Source organism: Urocitellus parryii, chromosome 8 (assembly GCF_045843805.1).
Source record: "Urocitellus parryii isolate mUroPar1 chromosome 8, mUroPar1.hap1, whole genome shotgun sequence".
Taxonomy (NCBI): domain Eukaryota; kingdom Metazoa; phylum Chordata; class Mammalia; order Rodentia; family Sciuridae; genus Urocitellus; species Urocitellus parryii.
In genome coordinates, this window is record NC_135538.1 from 108,228,619 (window position 1) to 108,251,867 (window position 23,249).

General features: G+C 41.8%; 2 protein-coding genes across 6 annotated transcripts in view; both read right to left on the reverse strand.

Annotated features, from left to right (window-relative positions):
- Rpl7l1 (ribosomal protein L7 like 1) lies at positions 1 to 12,055 on the reverse strand. The gene is made up of 7 exons (XM_077801879.1): positions 11,407 to 12,055; positions 10,655 to 10,763; positions 8,968 to 9,128; positions 7,697 to 7,834; positions 4,601 to 4,710; positions 4,219 to 4,433; positions 1 to 3,539 (listed from the first exon to the last, which is right to left on the reverse strand). The coding sequence occupies exons 1-6, from the start codon at positions 11,418 to 11,420 to the stop codon at positions 4,225 to 4,227; spliced, it is 741 nt and encodes a 246-aa protein (XP_077658005.1). The 5' UTR covers positions 11,421 to 12,055; the 3' UTR covers positions 1 to 3,539; positions 4,219 to 4,224.
- Positions 12,056 to 21,803: 9,748 nt separating this feature from the next.
- The window catches only part of Bicral (BICRA like chromatin remodeling complex associated protein), a 77,979-nt gene continuing 76,533 nt past the window's right edge, over positions 21,804 to 23,249 (reverse strand). For all 5 annotated transcript variants that reach the window (XM_026383362.2, XM_026383364.2, XM_026383365.2 and 2 more), the window contains one exon: positions 21,804 to 22,867. In XM_026383362.2, coding sequence (XP_026239147.1) covers positions 22,080 to 22,867 — 788 coding nt within the window. In that variant the 3' untranslated portion in view covers positions 21,804 to 22,079. The remainder of the gene's footprint in view (positions 22,868 to 23,249) is intronic.

Consider the following 23,249-nt stretch of genomic DNA (forward strand, 5'->3'; position numbering starts at 1 on the left):
ACGGCCCCGGAAGAGCCCAGCTCGGCGTCTGTGACTCGAGGTCCTTTGCAGCTGGGGCCTGCGCCTGGCACGAGCTTGCGACCCTGGATTCCCAACAAAGCCCTGACCTGTCTCAGCTGGACCTGATTCTCTCGGGAGCCTCGTAGGGGTTGCTCTGTATTGGTATTTCTGGACCACGCTTATCAGTTCTAAAAAATTCTGTACCAGTCGGTATATGGAACTCAAGTCTCCTACTTTACTACCTGCGACGCTGTCTTCAGTTCCAAGATACCAAAGGGCAGGGGGTGGGTGGCTGTATATCTCACTTGCAGAGCCCTTGCCTAGCTCCTGCAAGGAACAGGGGGCTTATCCCAGCACCTGAAAACACTAATGGGTCTGACCTGTTAGTAATGAGCAGAACCTGTTCCCATTATTCTTGTAGTAACAGAATAATTCAAGTGATACTCATTTTCCAGAGGGCAATTAAAGTTGAGGATAAAACTTGGCCTCAGAATGACTTTTGAAGAATACTAAATATAACTCCAAAGCATTAAAAACAAAACCTTGGTTCTTAGAGCCAGCTGGGTCAGGTAAGGGGCTAGAGGATTATAGCAGAGGAAAAGTTCACACAATCACCTTCTGAAGAGGACATGTGTGGGGCACAAACCTATAATTCCAGCAACTTGGGAAGCCTGAGAAGGATTCAAAATTTGAGGCTGGCCTCAACAATTTATTGAGACTGTCTCAAAAGGGGCAAAACAAACAAATACGAGGGCTAGGGCCTAGCTCAGTGGCAGAACACTCCTTGGTTCAATCACCAGTACCGCACACACACAATTTACTTTTTTTTACACTCTTCTTTTTTGGGGGGTATGGGGCACACAGGGCGTGGGGGGATTGAACTCAGTGACTCAGAGCCACATCCTCAGCCCTATTTTGTATTTTATTTACAGACAGGGGTCTGAGTTTCTTAGCACCTCAGTTTTGCTGAGACTGGCTTTGAACTAGAAATCCTCCTGCCTCAGCCTCCTGAGCCACTACTTTGATTTTTTAACTGTTTTCCCTACAAAACCAAGAGCATACCTGGTGTATATGTTGTCCGCACCCCCCCCCCCCAAAAGCCCATAGTAGCATATCATGGTTAGATCATAGAGGTTTTCCCTGAAATAAGGATAGTCCCACAACTTGCTCAGGGAATGTTATAGCATGAATCAGAGGTAAGAGCACAATTTATGAAAATTGTTTATTCATGTAGGATTATAAATTTAAAACCATTTTTGTTGGGGCTGGGCCCTGCATATGTGAGGCCCTGGGTTTGATCCTCAGCACCACATAAAAATAAAGAGATTGTCTCCAACTACAACATTTTTGTTTTAACAACCATGGGAGGCAAACAAGCTAGAGGATATCAGCTCTATTTTTGCAGTGCTGCAGACTAAACCTAGGGCCTCACGCACATTAGGCAAGCACTCTACCACTGAGCTATAGCCAGCCTGTTTCCATATTTAGTAAGAGATCTGGGATATAAATCCAAGGTTTCCCTTCCTACACCTATTTCTCCATTACTTTGCAATACATCATTTTAAAATAATCCGATTTCACAATGCTCTCCAATATTAAAAAGTAACATTTATAATAACATCTGTTTCTGGCAGATTAAACTCTGGAACCAAACCCAATTAATTACCTCATAACCTGGCACATTTCAAGGCATTCCTATACCTTTCACTCAATTTTCATAGCTGTACTCAAGGGTCTTAAGAGCCAAAACTGCTGCAGAGCTGATCCCAAAGGAACATGGTTAAGCATGTTCTCAGTTTAACTGGGCTCTCAGATGGTAAGCTGAAGTGTTGGGAGCTGCCATATGGGAACTGAGTGCCCCTTAGCCCTGAGCGATTAAAAACGTGGGATATGGCAAGCCAGCCATGCTGTGTGTGTGTGAACTATGAGCACTGAGCGCACAAAGTAGACTGAGTTGATGTTGCTTCTCTGGGCGGGCCTCACTCTGGTCTTTTTACTTGTTCTGCCATGATCCCCACACAGCTCATGAGATGGGCATGGCCTTCCCAAAAGTCAGTCAATATGCCAAGAGCAGACATCACAAAGCTAGACTCAACCTTTCCTGAAACCTGATCCCTTTCCTCAGACTCCTTTTAAAAGGCATTTCTGTCTCTGTGTGATTATTTCTTGTCAGCCCAGTTCACCTGTAGTGACCTTGAGTGTTTAGTTGTGGAACGCAACACTAAAACAATCAAGAGGGAATAGAGGGAAGTACCACTTTTAAGGGTAGACACTGATGAAGATAAATAGTATCCACTTTTTTCAGGATTAGCATCCCCAGAAGCTTTGTTGATCTCCCTCATTACTAGAAAGATAAAGGACAATACTTCCTAAGTCCAGAATAAGGGGGAAAAAAATCCAACTGAGTTGCCTGCCTGGGTCCTAAAAAGTCAAAATAGTTCTAATTTCATTCATGCCAAAACAAGAAAATGGCTTCCCTTCTTCCTAATCTGGATTTTAAGCAGAATGCTGATCAGGGAAACCTGGAAATTGCATCCTGAATCCCAGGGGAGAAAATAGTCAGTAATGTAATTATAGATGACGTAGAAAATGAAAAATCCATCACTCTATTCTTTTTTTGGCACTGAAGATTGAACCCAGGGGTGCTTTACCACTAAGCTACATCCCCCACACACTTTTTTACATTTTCAAGACAGGGTCTTACTAAATTACTGAGGCTGGCCTCAAATTTGCAATCCTCCTGCCTCAGCCTCCTGAGTTGTTGAGATTACAGGTGTGTGCCACTGCACCTGGGCACCACTGTGTTCTTTATAGAAACACAATTGGCTGGGTGAACTTTGGTCTTCTGCAAGTCATGGAACCAGAAGACTAGCAAGATCACGGCCTGAGTGACCAAATGCTAATAAGAACAAGACTTCTTCAGAGAAGATGTGTAAATCCTGAAAGAGAAGGGTCTATGAACACCCTGAAATTCTAAGCAAAATTTTGAGTACATTGTGTTCAGAGTGAAAGGTTCCTCCTTTCTCAACCTCTGAGCTAGTGAAGGGAACTTAAGTCTGTTGCAGAATAGGACAGAAAAGCTCCCCATAAACTTAGAGCCAAGGCAAGTATGATAGTTCACAAAACTGTCAGGCAAAAGGTGAACCATGGACTCACAACAGAGACATACGAGTACTTGGTTTTTGTGCTTTCTTCCCAAGTATTTTAAGTCTTTTCAAAACAAGGCTCTTGGGACCTCTAGATTCAAGTATGCTCCTGGACTTGGTCCACTGCTGCAAGAGGCTTAGGGAGACTTGTACACATGCCGGGGTAATTCATTCACCAATATTAAACCGCAGAGCAGAAGTGGTCAACGTGGAAAACAATTTTCCTTGGAACTGGGCTGTGATGAGAGGTGCCTGCCATGATCATAACCTACTGTCTCTTCCCCAATCCCTTCCTTCCAGTTTCTTAAGGCAGAAAATAATCTTCTGTGAAGACACCTGACAACATTTCCATCCAACAGAACACATGCTTCCGATGCACTGCTTTCAGATAGTCTGAGGGAGAAAAATACAACTGCATCAATACAAATTCACTGAAATCTGACACCTAATAATAATATCTGCAGCAATAAAAAGCATTTTCAAACAGTTAAGATTCCTTCCACAAAACAGATGACTTGGGCTGGGGTTATGTCTCAGTGGTAGAGCTCTTGCCTAGCATGTGTGAGGCACTGGATTTGATTCTCAGCACCAAATATTAATAAATGAATAAAATAAAGGTCCATCAACAACTTAAAAAAAAAAGATTAAACAATAACAGATGACTTAAATCTTCAAAATCTTTTGGGGCTGGGGTTGTGGCTCAGTGGTAGAGTGCTTGTCTAGCATGTGCCCTTGCAAAACTGGGTTTGATTCTCAGCACCACATATAAATAAGTAAATAAAATAAAGGTCCATAAACAACTAATAAAAATATTTTAAAAGTCTTTTGGGAACAACTATAATAATGCACCAATAAAATAATTAGAAAGAGAAAGTTCTTTTTTGAATTAGTTTCTCCCTACTTCAGTTAAGAAACCACAGCAAGAGAGAAGTTTTCTAGCCTGTAATTTTTTGTGTGGGTGGCCCTGGGGACTGAACCCAAGGCTTTATGCATGCTAGGCAAGACCTCTATCAAGTAACAAGGCATGGCTCATTAAAAGTCAGACCAAGAGCAGTTTTCAGCCCTGCCTCACCTGGGTTTAGTTCAGCTGGCGGATGAGCTGATTGATGCGTTCACCCCGATAGCCAGGTAAGCCCATCTCCTTGAGGAAACCCACTCTATTTTTGGTAGCATGACGAGCAACAGAGAGGTGGAAAGGGCACAAGAATCCAGAGATCTCCCAAAAATGCTTCCCCGGGAAGGCAATTTCATGAATGAGGTCTTCCAGACAAATGACATCAAACTTCCCTAAAATATACAAAGGCATAGATTCCTTTATTCACCATTTGTTCAGCATATACCAAGCTTCTATATGCCAGAGCTGGGCACCCTGGCATGTTGTTAGGACCCCCAAATCAAAGCCACTACAGATGCTTGCTTTTTGCTCCCACTGATCTTTAAACTGCAGCACTCACCCAGATGCTCCTCAATCATTGTGTTGTCTGTCAGGGGGATGGTCTTATTCTTGACCCTTGCTTGTCCACGTTTCAAGATGAGTTCCCGGACAGACTTCAGATTTGGAAATCTATGTGAGGCAGAATAAAGCACAGCCTTAACTGGCACCTGGCATACTGCATTACAGTGGCTACTCAGTTCTGCAGTCTGAGAAGAAAAGGTGGGAGAAGTGATCCTGCCTATCCCCTCACCAGGAAGTATTTTATCATCAGAAGCTGAAATGCTTGTGAATACACAAATGAAGGAGGGGATAAAAAACCAGAGTGGGAGAGCACTAATCTCCAGGATATATAAAGAACTCAAAAAACTGAACACCATAAAAAACAAATAACCCAATCAATAAATGGGCTAAGGAACTGAACAGATACTTAACAGAAGAAGAAATATAAAAAGTACAAAATCAATAAATGTATGAAAAAATGTTCAACATCTCTAGCAATTACAGAAATGCAAGTCAAAAGTGCTCTAAGATTTCATTTCACTCCAGTCAGAATGGCAATTATCAAGAATACAAGCAGTACATGTATAATGGCATAATTTTAGTGTGAACATACTTTATATACAGAGTTATGAAAAATTGTGCTGTTGGGCTGGGGATGTGGCTCAAGCGGTAGTGCACTCGCCTGGCAAGCGTGCGGCCCGGGTTCGATCCTCAGCACCACATACCAACAAAGATGTTGTGTCCGCCGAGAACTAAAAAAATAAATAAATATTTAAAAAAAAAAAAAAAAGAAAAGAAAAATTGTGCTGTAAATGGGTAATAATGAGTGTAAGACATTCCACTATTGTCATGTATGTAAAAAAATAAATTTAAAAAAAGGAATACATTAAAAAAAAAAGAATACAAGCAATAATAAATGTTGGCAAGGATGTGGGGAAAAAGGCAGACTCATAGGGGCTGGGGATGTGGCTCAAGCGGTAGCGCGCTCGCCTGGCATGCGTGCGGCCCGGGTTTGATCCTCAGCACCACGAACAAAGAAAGATGTTGTATCCGCCGAGAACTAAAATAAATAAATAAATCCCTCTCCTCTAATAAAAAAAAAAAAAAAAAAAAAAAAATCTCTTAACCTGTATTAAAAAAAAAAAAAAAGGCAGACTCATACATTGCTGGTAGGACTGCAAACTGGTGCAACCAATCTGAAAAGCAGTATGGAGATTCCTTAGAAAACTTGGAATGAAACCACCATTTGACCGAGCTATCCCACTCTTTAGTCTATACCCAAAGGACTTAAATCAGCATACTATAGTAATGCGGCCACATCAATGCTTACAGCAGCTCAATTCACAATAGCTAAACTATGGAACCAACCTAGATGCCCTTCAACAGATGAATGGATAAAGAAAATGTGGTACACATACACAACAGAATATTACTCCGCCTTAAAAAAATGAAATTATAGCATTTGCAAGTAAATGGATGGAACTAGAAAATACCATGCTAAGTGAAACAAGTCAAACCCCCCAAAACAAAAGCTTAATGTTTTCTGAAAAGCAGATGCTGATCCATAGTGGGGTGGGGCAGGGCAGGGTGGGGGGTGAGGGGGTAGAGAAGAATGATTGAACTTTGGTTTGTGTAGAGGTGAGTGAGGGGAGGAACGGGGCTATGGGGATGGGAAGGACGGTAGAAAGAGAGACATTATTACCCTATATACAGGTATGATTACACTACTGGAGTGACTCTGCACCAAGTATAGCCAGTGGAATGAGAAGTTGTGTTCCATTTGTGTACAATATGTCAAAATGCATTCTATTGTCATGTATAACTAATTAGAATTTTAAAAAAAGTAAAACCAAACAAACAAAAACAGCAAAACAACTAACCAGAGTAGCCCTGGCTAGGAAAGGGAAACCAGAAATTTAAATTTATAGATATAGGTGTTCATCAAGCAAAAAAATTGTTTCCAGCAAGGTGCAACAGCACATGCCTATAATCCCAGCTACTCAGGAGGCCGAGTCAGGATCATTACAAAGTCAGCCTGAGCAACCTAGCAAGATCCTGCCTCAAAATAAAGGGGGGGTGGTGGTGGCTGGGATTGTGGCTTAGTGGCAAAGTGCTTGCCTTATATGTATGAGGCACTGGGTTTCATTCTCGGCACCACATGAAAATAAATAAAATGAAGGTATTAAAAAAAAAAAAGACAGGGCTGTAGGTGCAGCTCACTAGTAGTGTATACCTGGTAGAAAGTGGAGTGGGTGAAAAAACACCCAGATAAAACAAAACCACTACCTGGCTTACAGTTTACTCAAGATGGTGCAAGAGTTAGAAATTAAACCTAAGCCTTTTGGGGGTTTTACTTTATTTTATTGGTACCAGGATTGAATTCAGGGGCACTTGACTACTGAGCCACATCCTCAGCCCTATTTCGTATTAAAGATAGGGTCTAACTGGGTTGCTTAGCACCTCATTTTTGCTGAGGCTAGTTTGACCCTTCTCTCTCAGCCTCCAGCTGCTGGGATTACAGGTGGTACAGTGGCGCACAGCTTATTTTGTTTTTGAAACTGGTTCTCACTGCTCTCCCATAAGCCTCTCAAGTATCTGGAATTAAGGTATTCACTACCTTTCTGTTGAATTTTAATGTTTGAGGAATACTATAAGCACTGCTACTAGTTCAGTTTCAAGACTCCAAGTGGTCTCTCTCTTTTTTTGGGGGGGGGGGTAGGTGGGTTCTGGGGATTAAACCCAGGGCCTCTGCATGCTAGGCAAGTGCCTAACAACTAAGTCAACATCCCTACCCCTTTTTAAAATTAGTGATAGGATCTCACTAATTTGCCCAGGCTGGCTTCAATTTGAAATCATCTCCCTGTCTACGGTCATGTGCCACTGTATCCAGCTCTTTTACTCATCTTACTCAGCCTAAGCCCTGCTATGGTAATGTCAGACCATTATTAGCATCACTGATCTCCTCCCTTGGCCTGTCCCATGTGCCAAAGTTCTTGATTTCTGGTGACTATGATCATACTCAATATCCAACATAGTGACATGAAAGTAATATCTTGTGCACACTCACACACTGAAATATAAGCTATTGTGAATTCACAGAGAAAACCTTACTTACCCCCAGGTCACGTAAGGTTCTACTATCCGTAGCATTTTTAGGCTTTTGGGGGTGACTTTAACAAAGACACCACTAAATATTTTCTTCAGACGAAGTCTTGCAATGGTCCTCTGCACTAGTAAACTCACCCCATCAATCCTGAAACAAACGGTAACAGAAATCATGCCTTAAAATTCTTAGTTTGCTTGCATATGAATGTATGTCCATCCGTCCGTCCTGGGGCAGGGGCACTTTACCACTGGGCTATATCCTCAGCCCTATATTTATTTTTATAACTTTGTTATTATTTTTTTAACCTGGTGCTGAGGCATGAAGCCAGTGCCTCACATGTTGTAGGTTAACATTCTACCACTGAGCCATAACCCCAGCCCCCTATATTTATTTTGAGACAGGGCCTTGCTAAGTTGCTGAGGCTGGCTTTGTACTTGTGATGCTCCTGCCTCAGCCTTCCAAATTGATGGGAGGGTTCAGTTTAGTGAAAGATGGTTTATAAATTGATGGTTTTCCTGTTATGTGGAACAGTGCCTAAGGTGCTATGGGATAACAGAGATGGTCCATGAATTTGTGAAGAAAGGAGTACATAGGATTTTGCATGTCTGGCTAAGGAACTTGGACTTGTTCTATGGGCAGCAAAAGCTACTGAAAATTTTGAGCAAAAAGGAGATGACCGGATTTATCTCTGACCATTACCAGAGGCAGCCTACAGGTCAGATCTGAGATTGCATAGAAATCCAGTCATGAAAGAGATTATAGGCCATGGTAGGAGGGTTAAAGACAGAGCTTGTAAATATTTAAAACTCACAGACCTCACAGTAAGAAGTACACTATTGTATGTAAGGGTAGGGACATAAGGGAAATACCATTAAATGTATAAGTTTCTTTATAGCATCGAAAATGCTCCATCCACTCAGCCTTGCTTTAGTTCCTTGAAAAATGTCTCAATCCCTTCATTTCAGAACATTATATATATGGCTGGAAAGCCATTTCCCAACACTGGTGAATGCCTTCCATGTCTTTACAGTTGCAGATTTAAGTTCTTGCTTTAGAGAAAGTGTCCTCAAGCACCATCTCCAATCCTGCAATTTACTCTAATAACACTATTAGTAAATCTATTTTCCTAATGTTGCAGACAAAGACCATATTTGTTGGGTTCATCAATTCTTTGCATAATTTTCCATAGTGGCTTAGGCCCTTACTATCTTTGTATCTCCCTAGAGAGACCTAAAAGAACCCTCAACCTCAGGGAATCTGAAAAGACACCAGTACTATACCTTTGGATTCGTACAACAAAGGCCAAGGAATGTTTATCAGGTACTTCCAAAGCATGAGGTTTTACTTCTAGTCGTCTGATGCGCACGTGGTCACGTTTCTGCCGCCAGGAATCATGTAGGAATGATTCCAGTCGCTTAAATCTGAATTCTTTTCCTTTTCTCTGTTACAGAGAAGACAGACCATCATCACCACTCTGTGCCTATACTCATCTTTAATTCCAAAACAGTAATTCATGAGTTTCATATTCTTCAAAGGAAAGCAAGTAAGCATATTTCTATCTTTTTTAAACAGGGTATTGCTATGCTGCTCAGGCCAGCCTCAAACTTGTGATCTTCCTGCCTGAGTCTCCCAATTGAATGGGATTTCAGGCATATGCCACCACACCTAGCTGACTCTGTTATACAACGGAAAAATGAAAAACCCAAGTACAGGGAGTTGAGAAAATTCTAGAATTACTGGGAGAAGTTCTTTTCTTTTTTTGGCACTGGGATTTCACTGGGATAAAGTGACATCCCCCAGCCTTTTAAATTTTTTACTTGAGACTGGGTCTTGCTAAGTTGCTGAGGCTGATTCTTAAAATTGAGATCCTCTTGCCTCAGGTTCCTGAATTGACAGGATGACAGAGATGCTCCACAGCACCTGGCTATTTAGAGAATTTCTGATACACAAACAAAAAATTAGTTTACATGCTGTTAACCAATGTTTACCAAATTTATGTTAGGTACAAACTGAGCATTTGTTTCCTTGTCTCCAAAATACACGTATATTCAGAGACATTTAGTGGATGGGCATGGTGGTACATGCCTCTAATCCCAGCTGAAGCAGGAAGATCCCAAGTTCAAGTCCAGCCTCAGCAACTTACCAAGACCCTGTCTCAAAATAAAAATAAAGGGCTGAGGATATAGCTTAGTTGGTTAGAATGCTTGCCTCACATGCACAAGGCCCTGGGTTCAATTCCCAACACCACCAAAAAAAAAAAAAAAAAAAAAGGTGGGGTTAAATACTCCTGGTTTTTGCTTTGGTATCAAAAACAAACAAACAAACAAAAAACACCGCACATTTAGTAAACAACCAAACCTGTTGTATACACTTTTTGCCAGGTTTGTTCTCTAAAATAAAATCATTCAAAATGAATCTAGGGGCTGGGGATGTGGCTCAAGCGGTAGCTCGCTCGCCTAGCATGCGTGCGGCCCGGGTTCGATCCCCAGCACCACATACAAAAAACGAAGATGTTGTGTCCGCCGAGAACTAAGAAAAATAAATAAATGTTAAAATTAAAAAAAAAAAAAAATGAATCTAGAAGGAGCACTTTCCACTTCACACTTCACTTTTTTCTTAAGCTCCATTCCAGATTTTTGCTTGCACAGGTGTTGGATAAATCTTTGCTAAGTGAAGACACAAACCAGATACCTTGTATATTAAAAAACTGGGAGGTGGGGGGAGCTGGGGTTGTGGCTCAGAGTGCCTACCTAGCACTTGCAAGCCATTGGGTTCCATCCTCAGCACCACATACAAATACATACAAGTATTGTATCCAACTACAACTAAAAAAACCCCCAAACCACAAAAACATTAAAAACAAAACTGGGAGAGGGGCTTGACAATACCAAATCTAGTTCAACATATGCTGAGTAAAATTCACGCAATACAAATTCTAACACAGTCCTCCTGGTCCACCAATATTACCTCCTTCTTTGCCAAAAGTGCCTGCTTTGCTTGGGTAGCTTTGAGGGCCTGATAAGCCTTCCTCTTTTTCAGGAGATTTTCTGGAACCAAAGGGATCTTTTTTCTTTGCCTAATAGAGAAAATTGATCAGTGGTAATAACATTTAGGAAATGAAAGTTCAATGGGTTTCCAAACCACTCTACAAACTCCTGGGAACACTGCTGCCTTCAAACTTCTGAGCACCGAGTTTCTCCTAAAACCGATGGTTTCTGACTAATTTTCAAAATGAAGTCCTAACATTCACTCGTATCCAAAGCCTTAAAATCTCAAGAACCTCTTGGTTCCTGGTTCGATTACAACAGAACTTTTACTACCATAGGCTTTCGTCAACTCACAACGATGAGATCCTAGAAAGAACCCGTGGGGTTGGGGCGAGTGGGAGTCTACTTACAGGGAAAATAATGAAAGTCATGCTGGGTGAACTCAACTCTGGCACTCTTCAGCTGCTGTCCCCTTCATACCTGTGTTTCCTAACCGCCTGCCTGAAAGTCAATCCTCGCTGTTCTAGGTAACCAGAACTAACCGCGGCCCCCTCCGCAAGCCCCAGCCCTACAGGACCTCACTCCTACTCCCTGTAATCTGAAGCCTTTTGTTTTCTCTTCCTACAGTCCACACGTGCCTTCCTTCCTAACAGCACAGCATAAACACCGTGGATGGCATCGGATATTCAAGTTCCCTCTCCCCTCGAAAAACTCAAAGACGCAAACACTTACTCTTCCTCCGCCATCTTTCCAGTGCTGCAATTACAGCTCGTGTGCACGTCCGCCCGGCGGGGAAGAGAGGACCCACTCTATGTTTAATTGATCATAGAGACGTCTCTTCTAGCTCACGCTGGAGGACTCGGGCAGCCAAAGCCCACTTTAGCAGCCCGAATGGAGATTTGCTAACCCTGGTTACTGCCAGAAGCTGCACAAAGCCTCCTGGTTCCCCAGCATTACCATTTCTTTCCCCAAAGTGCCTGCTTTGTCTGGGTAGCTTTGAGGGTATGATAAACTTCCTTTTTTAGGAATTAATTTTTCTAGAACCAAAGGGATGGAGATTATATATATATATAATTTTCTTCTGGATACAGAAAATTGAGGTCAGCGAGAATAACATTTAGGAGACGAATGTTCAACAAATTTCTAAACTAATTAAAAACTTGGGCTTCGGGGAACACTGCTGCCTCAAACTCTTGCATTAAGTTTTTGACTCCAGTCTTCAAAATGTATCCCTAATATTCGCTCGTATCCAAACCCTTAAAAACCCCGTGATGCCTGGGTGCGAACTCAAGCTTTTTACGGTCTATGAGATTTCCAACGTCGACTCATTCTCCTTTAAGCTACGTTCTCCTGGCTCCCGGTAACTTCGCGGTGAATTATAAGGCGCTTCCCACAATGCACTCGGCTTCCGCTGTGGCGCCGTCGCCGCCCTTCCGGCTTGCGCCGTGCAGCGGCGTCTTTGTGGGTCTGCGTGGCTCTGCGTGGCTCTGCGAAGGAAGTTTGGGGTGGTGTTTTTCCTCCGCAGAGAGCTGGTGGGCTGGCTTTGGCTCTTACGTATGGGTGGAGGTGTTTGTGGACTATGTAGGGTGTTAAAGAAGGTAGCTCCCATCAGCTCGGTTCCACAGTGACTCCCTAAGCCAGTTATTTAACCCCTTTGTACTTCGGTTTCCTTATTCATGAGGTGAGGACCCTCCCTGGATCCTGGGCTGGCCGGATTCGTGCTCCTGCCCGCATAAGAAATAGGCAAACGAGGGAAAAAGGAAAAATGCGCTAGGGTGGTAACACTGATAGCCTGTGAGGGTTATGGCATTCGATGACGTGTTGATAGCACAATGCCTAAGAGTAAGCAGTGAACATTATGTTAATTATTACTGTAAGTACCCGAACTAGAAATGCCTCCTTGCCACCTCATCCTTCCCTTATGTATCTCTCACCGCCTGGAATATGCTCTCATCTTTCCTTGACTACATAAAATCCTGAAAAGTAACTCAAGTCGATTCATCTCTGGAGACCATCAAATCCCTTCTCAAACATTCATTTGTGTGAGAGTCACTTGAGCATCTTGTTAAAATGCCGATTTTTATTCAGGAGGCCGCTGAGGTAGATCAATATTTTTCATTTTTAATAAGTTCTACAGATCGGTGCTGCTGGTCTATGGGCTACACTTGACCTAGCAAGGCTCTCGAGTTCTCTTTTCTTTCTCTAAGTTTCTTTTAGAGTGTAAAAGGATAGTCCCAGCTTGGCTCCATGACTCACGCCTGTAGTCTGAGCTGCTGGGACTGTCGCTTGCGTCCAGAAATTCCAAACCAACTTAGGCAACATAGTGAAACCCTGTCTCAAAAAATGAGGCAAGCAAAAAACCAGAGAGTGGCCCAAGTTGGGTTTTATATGTTTTGGTTGTAGGTGTATTTATTCCCTCACCACGTGATTCTAAGGGTCCAACCAGTTTTCTCAATCTTTTTTTTTTTTTCCTTTATTTTTTGTGGTGCTGGGGATTGAACCCAAGGCCTTGTGCACGTGAGGCAAGCACTCAGCCAATTGAGCTATATTCCCCAGTCCCCAGTTTCTCAATCTTGGCACCTTCAACATTTTGAACCAGAGGCGGCTCAGTGGTTCAGCGCCCCGGGTTCAGTCTCTAGTACTGATAAATAAATCGGGGGACATATTTCAGTGGTAGAGCACATCTGGGTTCAGTCTTCATATCGTGCCCCACACACATAAAGATATCACCACAGACTTTATCCTGTACCTTGGCTTATTATTTCTCTAACTAGGTTGAGTACTCTTTGAGAGTTGGGGATTTGATCATACTTTATTTTCTACAACACCTATTACAATGAGTTTCTGCAGGGACATGTTCAATGAGTGGTTGATTTAGAAATGCAAGACATATTAGTGAGTACTAAGTAAGTCCACCAGAAAGAACAGTGCCATGAACTGAGCTGCTCACTACTTAACCAATAAATAAATGTAAAAGGACAACACAATGTTCAGAATCACTAGCCTGAAGGTCATTCTCACTCAGCATTTTGCCATGTGTCTTACTTTATAAAGAGGCAAAACAGAAGGGTCACCAAAGTGTAAGACATCCATTAAATAGTAAATAAGTGACAAAGATAAATCAATATTTTGTAACCTCCCTTGTGTATGGATAAATGGTAGATTCTGTGATAACTGACAGGAGTGTTATGAACTGAAGGAGTGTTATGAATGGAATTGAGTCAGGATTCAGGAAGTAGCTTACCCCTGCCAGTAGATGGTGCTAGGAGAAAGTGCAAAGCCATCATTGTACCGGATTGACCCAGAGGAAAAGTCATTCACTAACTGCATTTGTGTTTATTGAGCATTTATTAGCACTGGGGAGATAGAAGGTTTTTCCCCTCAAGAAGTTGTTTTTTTTTTTTTTTTAAAGAGAGAGTGGGGGGAGAGAGAGAGAGAGAGAGAGAGAGAGAGAATTTTTAATATTTATGTTTTAGTTCTCGGCAGACACAACATCTTTGTTGGTATGTGATGCTGAGGATCGAACCCAGATCGCACGCATGCCAGGCAAGCGCGCTACCGCTTGAGCCACATCCCCAGCCCTCCTCTCAAGAAGTTAATGAATGAATGTAGCATGGATTCCCATTGCCTTAAGCACCTTACTCTTGGGGCTGGGATGTAGCTCCGTGGGACAGCACTCCTGTAATGTGTGCAAGGCCCTGAGTTAGAGCCCCAGCACCACAAAAGAAAAAATAAAATAAAGTCTTAACTCTTTTTAGCCTATCCTCATAGGCTTTGTTCTCTTCTAGCTACTTCAGTTGTTCATTCTTAGAGAATGGCTAAATAAATTGTGGTAGATGATGTAGTTTTATGCAGTGAGGTAGTTGTTTTTTACCCTTTTGGCTTGCCAACATCCATTCTCATTTCCAACAGTATCCCATTCCTTTTGTGAAATGGTCTCTCTCTCTTATTGCGTACAATCTTCGCAGTGGTGGGGGATATCAAATCCAAATGTTTGTCTTCCCAATACTTAAGTTTTAGAGGGTCAGTGCAAGATTTTTAAAACTTTTTCACTTTCCCAGAGGAATGGGGTATGAGACTTCTCTGGGATTTTGAATCTTTTTTTAAACATTTTTTATTTTTTGGAAGTAGTTGGAAACAATACCTTTATTTTATTTATTTTTATGTGGTGCTGAGGATTCAAACCCAAGGTCTCACATGTGCTAGACGAGTGCTCTACCACTGAGCCACAAATCCCAGCCTCAGATTTTGAATCTTGAGCAAAGTGATTATAGAAGAAAGTAGGAGGTTCTGGGAAAGACTTTTTAAGGATTTCCACCTACCAGGACCTTTTGGTGTTTCTTCCATCTTCTTTTCAATCCTTATCCTCCCTATAAAATCCCTTATGCTAGTCACCAAAATTGGTTTCTGTTGCTTACAGCCAAAGAAACCTGACTATAATAGTCCCAGATAATTGGTTATAAAAATTGAGATACAGAATAGGGTAGAACAGAATCTTTCCAGGTTTTTTTTTTTGTTGTTTGTTTATATTTGTATGTAACACTTTTAGAACAATATACACTGGTGCCAATAGAATTTATTTGTTATTTGGGGAAGTGGGAATTGAATCTAGAATGGAGGGGAAGCCATGTTTTTGTTGTGCTTTTTGTTTATCACATATGAATGACAAAGCTTGTTGAGTAATTATATTCTTCAGATTTAGAAATCACTTGGCTATGTTTTTGTTTATTTTCTGCAGTACTTGGGTGGAACTCAGGGCTTCATGTATGTTAGACAAGCCTTCTACCACTAAGCCTCACTCCCAGTCCTTTTTAAAAAACATTTGTTGTTGTTGTAGATCGATGAAAAACTTTTATTTTTTAATGTGGTACTGCTAAAGATTGAACCCAGTGCCTCACACATGTTAGGCAAGCACTCTGCCACTGAGCTAGAGCCCCAGCCCGCACGCCCAGCCCTTTTTGAAAAAAAAAAAAATTTTTTTTTTTTTTTTGAGAAATTGCTAAATTGCCCAGGCTGACCTTGACTTGGGATTTTCCTGCTTTAGCCTCCAGAATAGCTGGGATTACAGGTGCACCTACCATACCCAGTGACGATGTTTTTAGACTCCCCCCCCACCCTTGTACTGGGAATTGAACCCAGAGGTGCTTTACTGAGCTACATCCCCAATCTTTTTTATTTTTATTTTGAGACAGGGTCTCATTAACTTGCTGAGACTGGCCTCAAAACTCGCAATCCTTCTGCCTTAGCCTTCCCAGTTGCTGGAATTATAGGCATGTACCACCACACCCAGTGTTTTTACTCTTTAGGTCCAGTATTTTGTGGTTATTTAACTCCAGGGATTCGTTTCCTAATATCTCTGAGTAAATTATTTCAGTATTGCTGCATTTCTGGATTATTTGGAATCCTTTTTTTTTTTTTTTTTTTAACTTGAGATAGTTAAGCAATGCCTTCTCAAACAGGCAAAACTGCCACCCCTGACATACCCTAAATGGGGAGCCATCTGCAGGTTCCTTTCTGCCCCAATGTCCTTTCTTGGATTATAACTCTCCTTGCGGTCTTTTAGTTTTTGATACTGGGAATTCAACTCAGAGGCACTTAACCACTGAGACTCATCCCCAGTCCTTTTTATTTTTTTACTTTGCGACAGGTTTTTTGCTAAGTTGAATAGGGCCTCCCCAAGTTGTTGAGGGTGGCCTTTAAAGTGCAGTCCTCCTGCCTCAGGGAGCAGCTCGGGGCATCTGCAGAGAGTGGCAAGGGGTTATTAGACAGAAGGAAGGAGAGATGAACAGATAAACCTGGAGTTGGGGAAGACAACATGAACAACACCTTTTGATCCTGATGAAAAACAAGCTTAAGTGGAAAGAAAAGGGAGATAAGAGGTGAGGGCAGCAGTCTTTTGAGGGTTGAAGATAGATAAAGAAAATGAGCTTAAGAAATAGTGCATATCAGGAAGGAACAAAAGCCATACAGAAAACACCAAACCTTTTCTGAATTATTTCAGGGACAATGGAATGTTATTTCTTACCCATAAGTAGAGGGCCAGGATGAGTCTTCTTACTTTACGAGCAAAGAAACTTAGATTTAAGAGTAACTTATAGAAAGGTGTATTTGATTATGTGTTAGATGATGTACTGGAACCCATTCCTGCTGCACTTCCTGTCCCTTGAGTTGCACTGCTTTTCTCTGACCTTGAAAAGAAGTGATTTTTCCCCCAAGGATCTTGAACCTTCACAAGTGTTTTCAAAGGCCACGCCACACCAGCACATGCTCCAGAGGAATGCAGATCAGTGTTTCTCATAAAGATCTTTCACCTGCAGCAATGTGGACAGGCTATTTATATTTACACAATTCAGTGTGTGTGTGTGTGTGTGTGTGTGTGTGTATGCACACGCAGGCAAGCACCATGCTAGAAATGGAACCCAGGGCCTCCTGCATGCTAGGCAAGAAGAATCCACTTCATAATCTGAATGTGCTCCTACTAATTGTATGTATGCTGAATCAGATTTCTGCATATTTAACATTATAATGACAAAAATCCATTCTTTTCATTCCTGAAAAAGTATCATAGTTTTTTATCAGACATAACTCTGAAGAGCCTGGGCATGGAAATAGATGGCAGCTCTCTACCAAGTTCAGAAGGAGTTTCAACATCCCATTTTCCTCTCTCCTGGACTCTAGGCAGTTCTCAAAAGTAACTTGTGTATTTGTTCTTCCCTATCAAGACTAGGGTTTCTTCTTCTTCTTTTTTTAATGTTTATTTATTTATTTTTTAGTTGTAGTTGGTCACACTATCTTTATTTCACTTATTTTTATGTGGTTCTGAGGATTGAACCCAGGGCCTCAAATGTGCTAGGTGAGCGTTCTACCACTGAGCCACAATCCCAGACCGTAGACTATGGGTTCTTAACCACTGAACCATATCCCCAGCCCTTTTTATTTTTTGAGACAGGGTCTTGCAAAGTTGCTTAGGACCTTAAGTTGCTTGTGGTCCTCCTGCCTCAGCTTCCAGGGCCTCTGTCTGGGATTACAGGTGTGTACCACCATGCCTGACAACACTGTGGGCTCCTTGAGAGAAGAAATCACTCCTGTATTGTCCATCTATCCCAAAGTCTAGCACAGTGCTTGTCACACAGTCAACTCCTCAGGAACGATTTGGTAGTCTAGTCAATGCTGGATTCCAAGAGGTCTTCTCTATGCTGAAGAGGACACATGAGGCTGAGTCAAGCCAGACCATACAGCCCAGGTCCTAGCCTCTTGGAGATAGCACAACTAGAACTTAGTCTGAGCAATGCTGTTTCAGTGCCCCCAGCAATGGGGGTTTCTTTCTTTTCCCTTACATTTCCCCCAATAACCCACAGACTGCTTTTTCTGTGTCAGCTAGGCCCCCTTTCCTGGAACATGACCTCCTATACACAGGGCTGAGGGTTTTCATTGTTCTAAGAGAAGATGTCTGGTCTTTCCTCTGTGCATGCCCTGTGGGGAATGCAGAGATCCTGATTCTAACCCGGCAGCCAGGTAGTCCTTCCTTCTAACTCCATTTCTCGGGCATTTCCATTGCAAGTGGCCTGAACAGGGCAAGAAGTCCTGCTGGACAGACATTTATCCTTTGCAAGAAGAAAAGTGTGATCTCAGGGCAACACTGCAAATGACATCAAAGGATCCATTCATCCACTGATATAATTATTTTAACTTCTATCAGTATTATGAGAATGACATCTAGTTTACATTAATTACTACAGAATCTTGATTTTTCAACAACTATTAGGGTAAGGGGAAGCAGTTACACCATAAAGGAGTGCAAGTATAAATTCTGGATCTCAAAGAAAAAATTTCCTTCCTGAAACACATTTTACCCTCTGGAAGTTTCCCCAATAAACACTTTGTATTGAGTCACACTTGTGAAGGTAGGAAGTCACAAATGGATCTCTTGGGGCTGAGTTTACAGATGTGGTTACAGAGGTATTTCTCTATACATCCTGGTCAAATATGGGAATCCAAAGAGAAACATTAATTCTGGAATAAGTCTACATAAAATATTTTTCTTTATCTTTAGCTTTCTTGTTGTCTTTGTAGAAACAAAGATTGAAGAAAACTTCCTGCAGAATATGATTCACTTATGTAACTTTTCAAATGACCCCCATTTTCCCTTTCTTACTAAGGACCCAAATGACGGGACTAGGGATGGAGGCCTCATACATTTGTGACTAAAATTCCTCACTGACCAACTTTGTTTCTTTCATTTGTCACTGTTTGGAAAGGCCAATCAACTCAAATCCTGTCTCCTCAGCTGGTTAGATTACTTTTTTGGGAATGGTAATATTGAAATAGAACTCCCACTGAATACTTACCCTTTTTTGGGTGGAAAGCAGCCTTTCCTCTTTGCAAAATCAAGACAATCACAGTTGCACATTTTCCCAAATCTTTGGCTGTATTGCAATGGTTGTTTCATTTTGTAATCTCCAACTAAACATTTCCTAACCATGGATTAACAATATAGTTACTGACTGGTTTCTTTTAACAGTATTTATCCAACATAACAAAATAAACTGCAATTTGTTATACTTTTTTTTTACAAAACATTTTATAAATATTTTTACAAAATGTATACAAAGCAATTTCAAGTGAGACATACTATACAAATGAAGGTATTTAAGCAAATAAAGCCACACCACACTGACAGCGAGTGACGCGTCCTCTTTAGGTCAAGTCAGTCTGTAAGGCCTCCCTAATCTAACAGAGTCTACTAAATTCTTCAGAGCTAAAATAGTTCTTTTTCGTAATTGCCAGTTTAAAATTTGCTTTATCTTTAGGCAGTACTTAAGGACACAGAAAATCAAATGCGTAATAACAAATTCACACTTTTTTTTTCACAACAACAAACAGAAAAAAAAGAAAAGAAAAGAAAATGATTTTTGTTACTGAGTACAAGTAGTTCTAAAACTTAACTTTGACTAATGAACCTGAACAACTGAATGTTGGCGTCCAAGGCTGAGCTCTCTTATCCTTCGCCAGAGGGGCTCGACATGCGAGTCATGACCCATGTGCACGTAACCTAATCACAGGAGTAAAATACATTTTGTAATCTTCATTTGTCATTATCTAAAATCTTTCCTCCATAAAAAGTAAACTTACATACAAGGACACAAAAATTTACAAGTTTCATTTTGGTAAGTTAGGCTCTCCATTTGCTGACAAGTGTTAGGGCTTAAAAACCCTTGAAGATGGCATATAGAAAAGCTTGAAGTGGGGTAGGAGGGCAGGAGAGGGCAGAAAGAGAGGTGACGAATGTACATGAAGCTTATCTCTTAAGAATTCCACTGATTCGCAGTAATTAATGTAATTCATTAGCAGCCCACATGAAGGCTTCCAGGTATAAAGTTCCACAATGAGAAGAATTTGATCAGGAGGGACCATCTTGAATTAGGGGAGTGTGAGCCCTAACAGAAGAAGAGCCTGTGAAATCATGGGTTCAGGGTGGGCTGTTAACCCAGGGCTGCCCAAACAGAAAGGTCCAACTGGCAATACCAACTTATCTTTCTAACATGTTACAATACAGTAAGAAGGGGAAATCTGCAACTTGGACATTGGCACAAATAAGGAAAAAATGGAAACCCTAGATGGCCCACATTTTCCTATTTCAATTGGCCAGGGCTTGGGGGTAGGGAGAAGGTACTCTGCTCTTATGCAGACTGGGTATCTCATGGGATTTCTTTGTAAGGAGGGACAGAGGGGCAGGGAAGATATAGGTCTTCTGTTGCTGTGTACTGAATGATCAGAAGCCTTCTTTTCCATTGCAGGCCAATCTGGAAAAGAAATGCCCAACATGATGACAATGGGGATCATCCCCACTCTGAGAATATGTTAGAGTGGAGACCAATGGGTACATCTCTATGGACAAGGAGATGAGCAGAGTAAGAAAGCAAGTGTGCACACACTGAAACCAAAATGACCTTGGATCCCAACAGCTCAGACACATGTGCATGCCCTGTGAGAGAAGAATGCATATAACCTACCAGTGTGTAGCCTTCCCATTGGTGGTTACAATGACATGGAAAATGAAAGAAACAACAGAAATGGGATGATCTGGGACAGCTATACAAGAAAGGAAAATGGGGAATGCTCCCTGAAAAGAAATATAAATAAATAAAGCAATAAGTCGTGTTCACTGATATGAACACAGGCCAAACACAAACTATGACAGGGCATATCCTTTGGCTCTCAAGTGGGAATTCTGTATCTCAGCTCTTTCCTTTCAGTGATGGGCTGGCTGGTTACCTTTGGTTTGTCTGTGTTTTGGTAATGATTGCTGACAGGAGTGACTACTGTTCTCAGACAACAAGAAGCAGAAACAAGGCCAAAGTCCCCTTAAAGTATGAACTGAAAAATTGCAACTTAGTTTTCAAATGAAAGTGCTTTTGATGCTTGGCTATTTGTTGTGGGAGAGGGTACACAGAGAGGTTAAATAAAACCAAACCCAGCAACAAACAAAACATACATTGTATGTTGACTATACCCAATTATAAAATGCAAAACTCTTTTTTTTTCATAGTTAACATATATATGCTTTTACATATATACATATTATAATCCTCATGGCTCTATCCCGGCCTCCCCTGTACACTGTGCCACTTAACTGTTTTCCATTTTCCTTTATTCAGCCTGGTGAAATTATTTCAAGTCATGCTATTACAACTAAGAACAGAGCATTCCCTAGATGAAATTTGACATGGATATGCTGAAAAGCATGAGGTTTTGCTCCAGGAGCATTGGAAAAGCACTTGAATGATCAACAGGGAAGCCCTGCAAATGCCCTGCTTATGTGCTACTGACTTCTGACACCAGGGCTGTAGAGTCCTTGGCAGAGCAGTCAGCAACTTACTGCTCAGAGAGGGCTGAGCGGGGAGGAACGAGGTGGTCTTCCCCGAACAATACCCCCGCAAAACAAAAACAAAACAGAAAAAACACTAATTTGGAGCTGCAGTGAGATATTCTTTAAAAAGTAGCTTCTATCAGTCCTGTTTGATTTTCTTTAATAAGTCTGTTCTTTTCAAATGACTTATGATTGTCAAAACTTTACTCAGAGTCAAGTGTACTGTGGGCTCATGGAGAGACAGTGTTAAAAAAAATAAAACAAACAAAAAATGATCATCAGCACTTTCATAACACTTGAAATGTGTAGGGCCTACCAGACTGCTCTCTAACAAGGATGAATTTTACTAAAGGATCTCCCTGTAACCACGACAAGTATTGCTCTTAAACAAAGAACAGGACTGAGATTAAAAAGAATAACCTGTGATGAAAGACCAAGCAGGCTGGAGACAGGAGACCGTTTCCATTTGCTTTTGCCAGGAGAGAATGTAACTTGTCCGGGGCAAGGGCTGGGGGCTGGGGAGGGACTGCTGCTATTAACACTCTAGGATACTATTTACAGCTGCTTCTAAAATGGAGTCCGTTTCTACAACGCCTTCACTGTGGTCCGGGATAAATTTTTCTAGGCAGTTTTCCTGCGAAGCCATTGGAGAAAAGTTGGGGAAATCTAATTCAACAGAGCCGCTAACCGTGGGGTCACTCTGCGGTTGCCGCCCAGCCTTCTTGAGTTCCAATATGTTCTTAAATGTTGTTTCTAAACTCTTGGTGAGCTGGAGATCTTCCTGGGGTTCACCTGACCCTTTCATGATGTCTGTGTGTAAAACTTCATTCTTTGGAGAATTCCTCCGAGTTTTGTCCTGGAAGGAATCGTTACATGACATCTCCAAGTGGGAGTCTACTAGGATACCGGAGAGTTTGTTCTCAGTACCATGATCTGGTCTGGACAAGGTTTTTCGGTGGCCTTCAGGGCCAGGAGAGCACTCAGTGGTCTTCATGGGGTCTCTCCGGTTGCCTTTCTCTTCAGACGAGCTCCGATATTGAACTAAGCCCACTTTGTCAAATTTCAGGGCTCTGCCAAGGCATTCCGTTTTTTTAGAAATGTTTCCCTCTGCAGAGACCACGATGTGATTAGGCACTAGATGAAATTGGTCATGATTCGTTGGTTCGGTCACGCCTGGTTTGGCTCGGTCTCTGCTTTGGGCCTTGGCTGCCAGATGTAGAGAACTGGTTGTTTTACTGCCATGCTGGTCATTCCTGCCAAACTGTGTCTCATGAGCAGCTTTATCAAGTTTGAAGGAACAACAGAAATCGGCCTGAAACCCCTCTGGAAATGGGGATGGAAAGAACATTAATGAGTGAGTGGAAGATCAAGGACTAGGTAGCCAACTCCAGTGGTCAGGTGCTGAGGGCGACCCCCGACTGTACCACTCAGCCCCGCCCCACCCTGAGTCAGTGTTTCAGCACAATGTGGTACTGACAGGGCATCCTAAAAAGGTAACAAGGCTCTGAAGTCACAGATTCCACAAAGGAAGCCTAGCCTCTTTGAAAAGGCAGCTGCTTGAGACCAACAGGAAAATCTGATGGGCAGAAAGCTCCATTAGATCCAGATTTCTTGGTGGCATTATTATTATTATTTCAAAGATATATGCATAATTTAATAGGATTTGTTTGTTTGTTTTTGTGGTGCTGGGGATTGAACTCAGGGC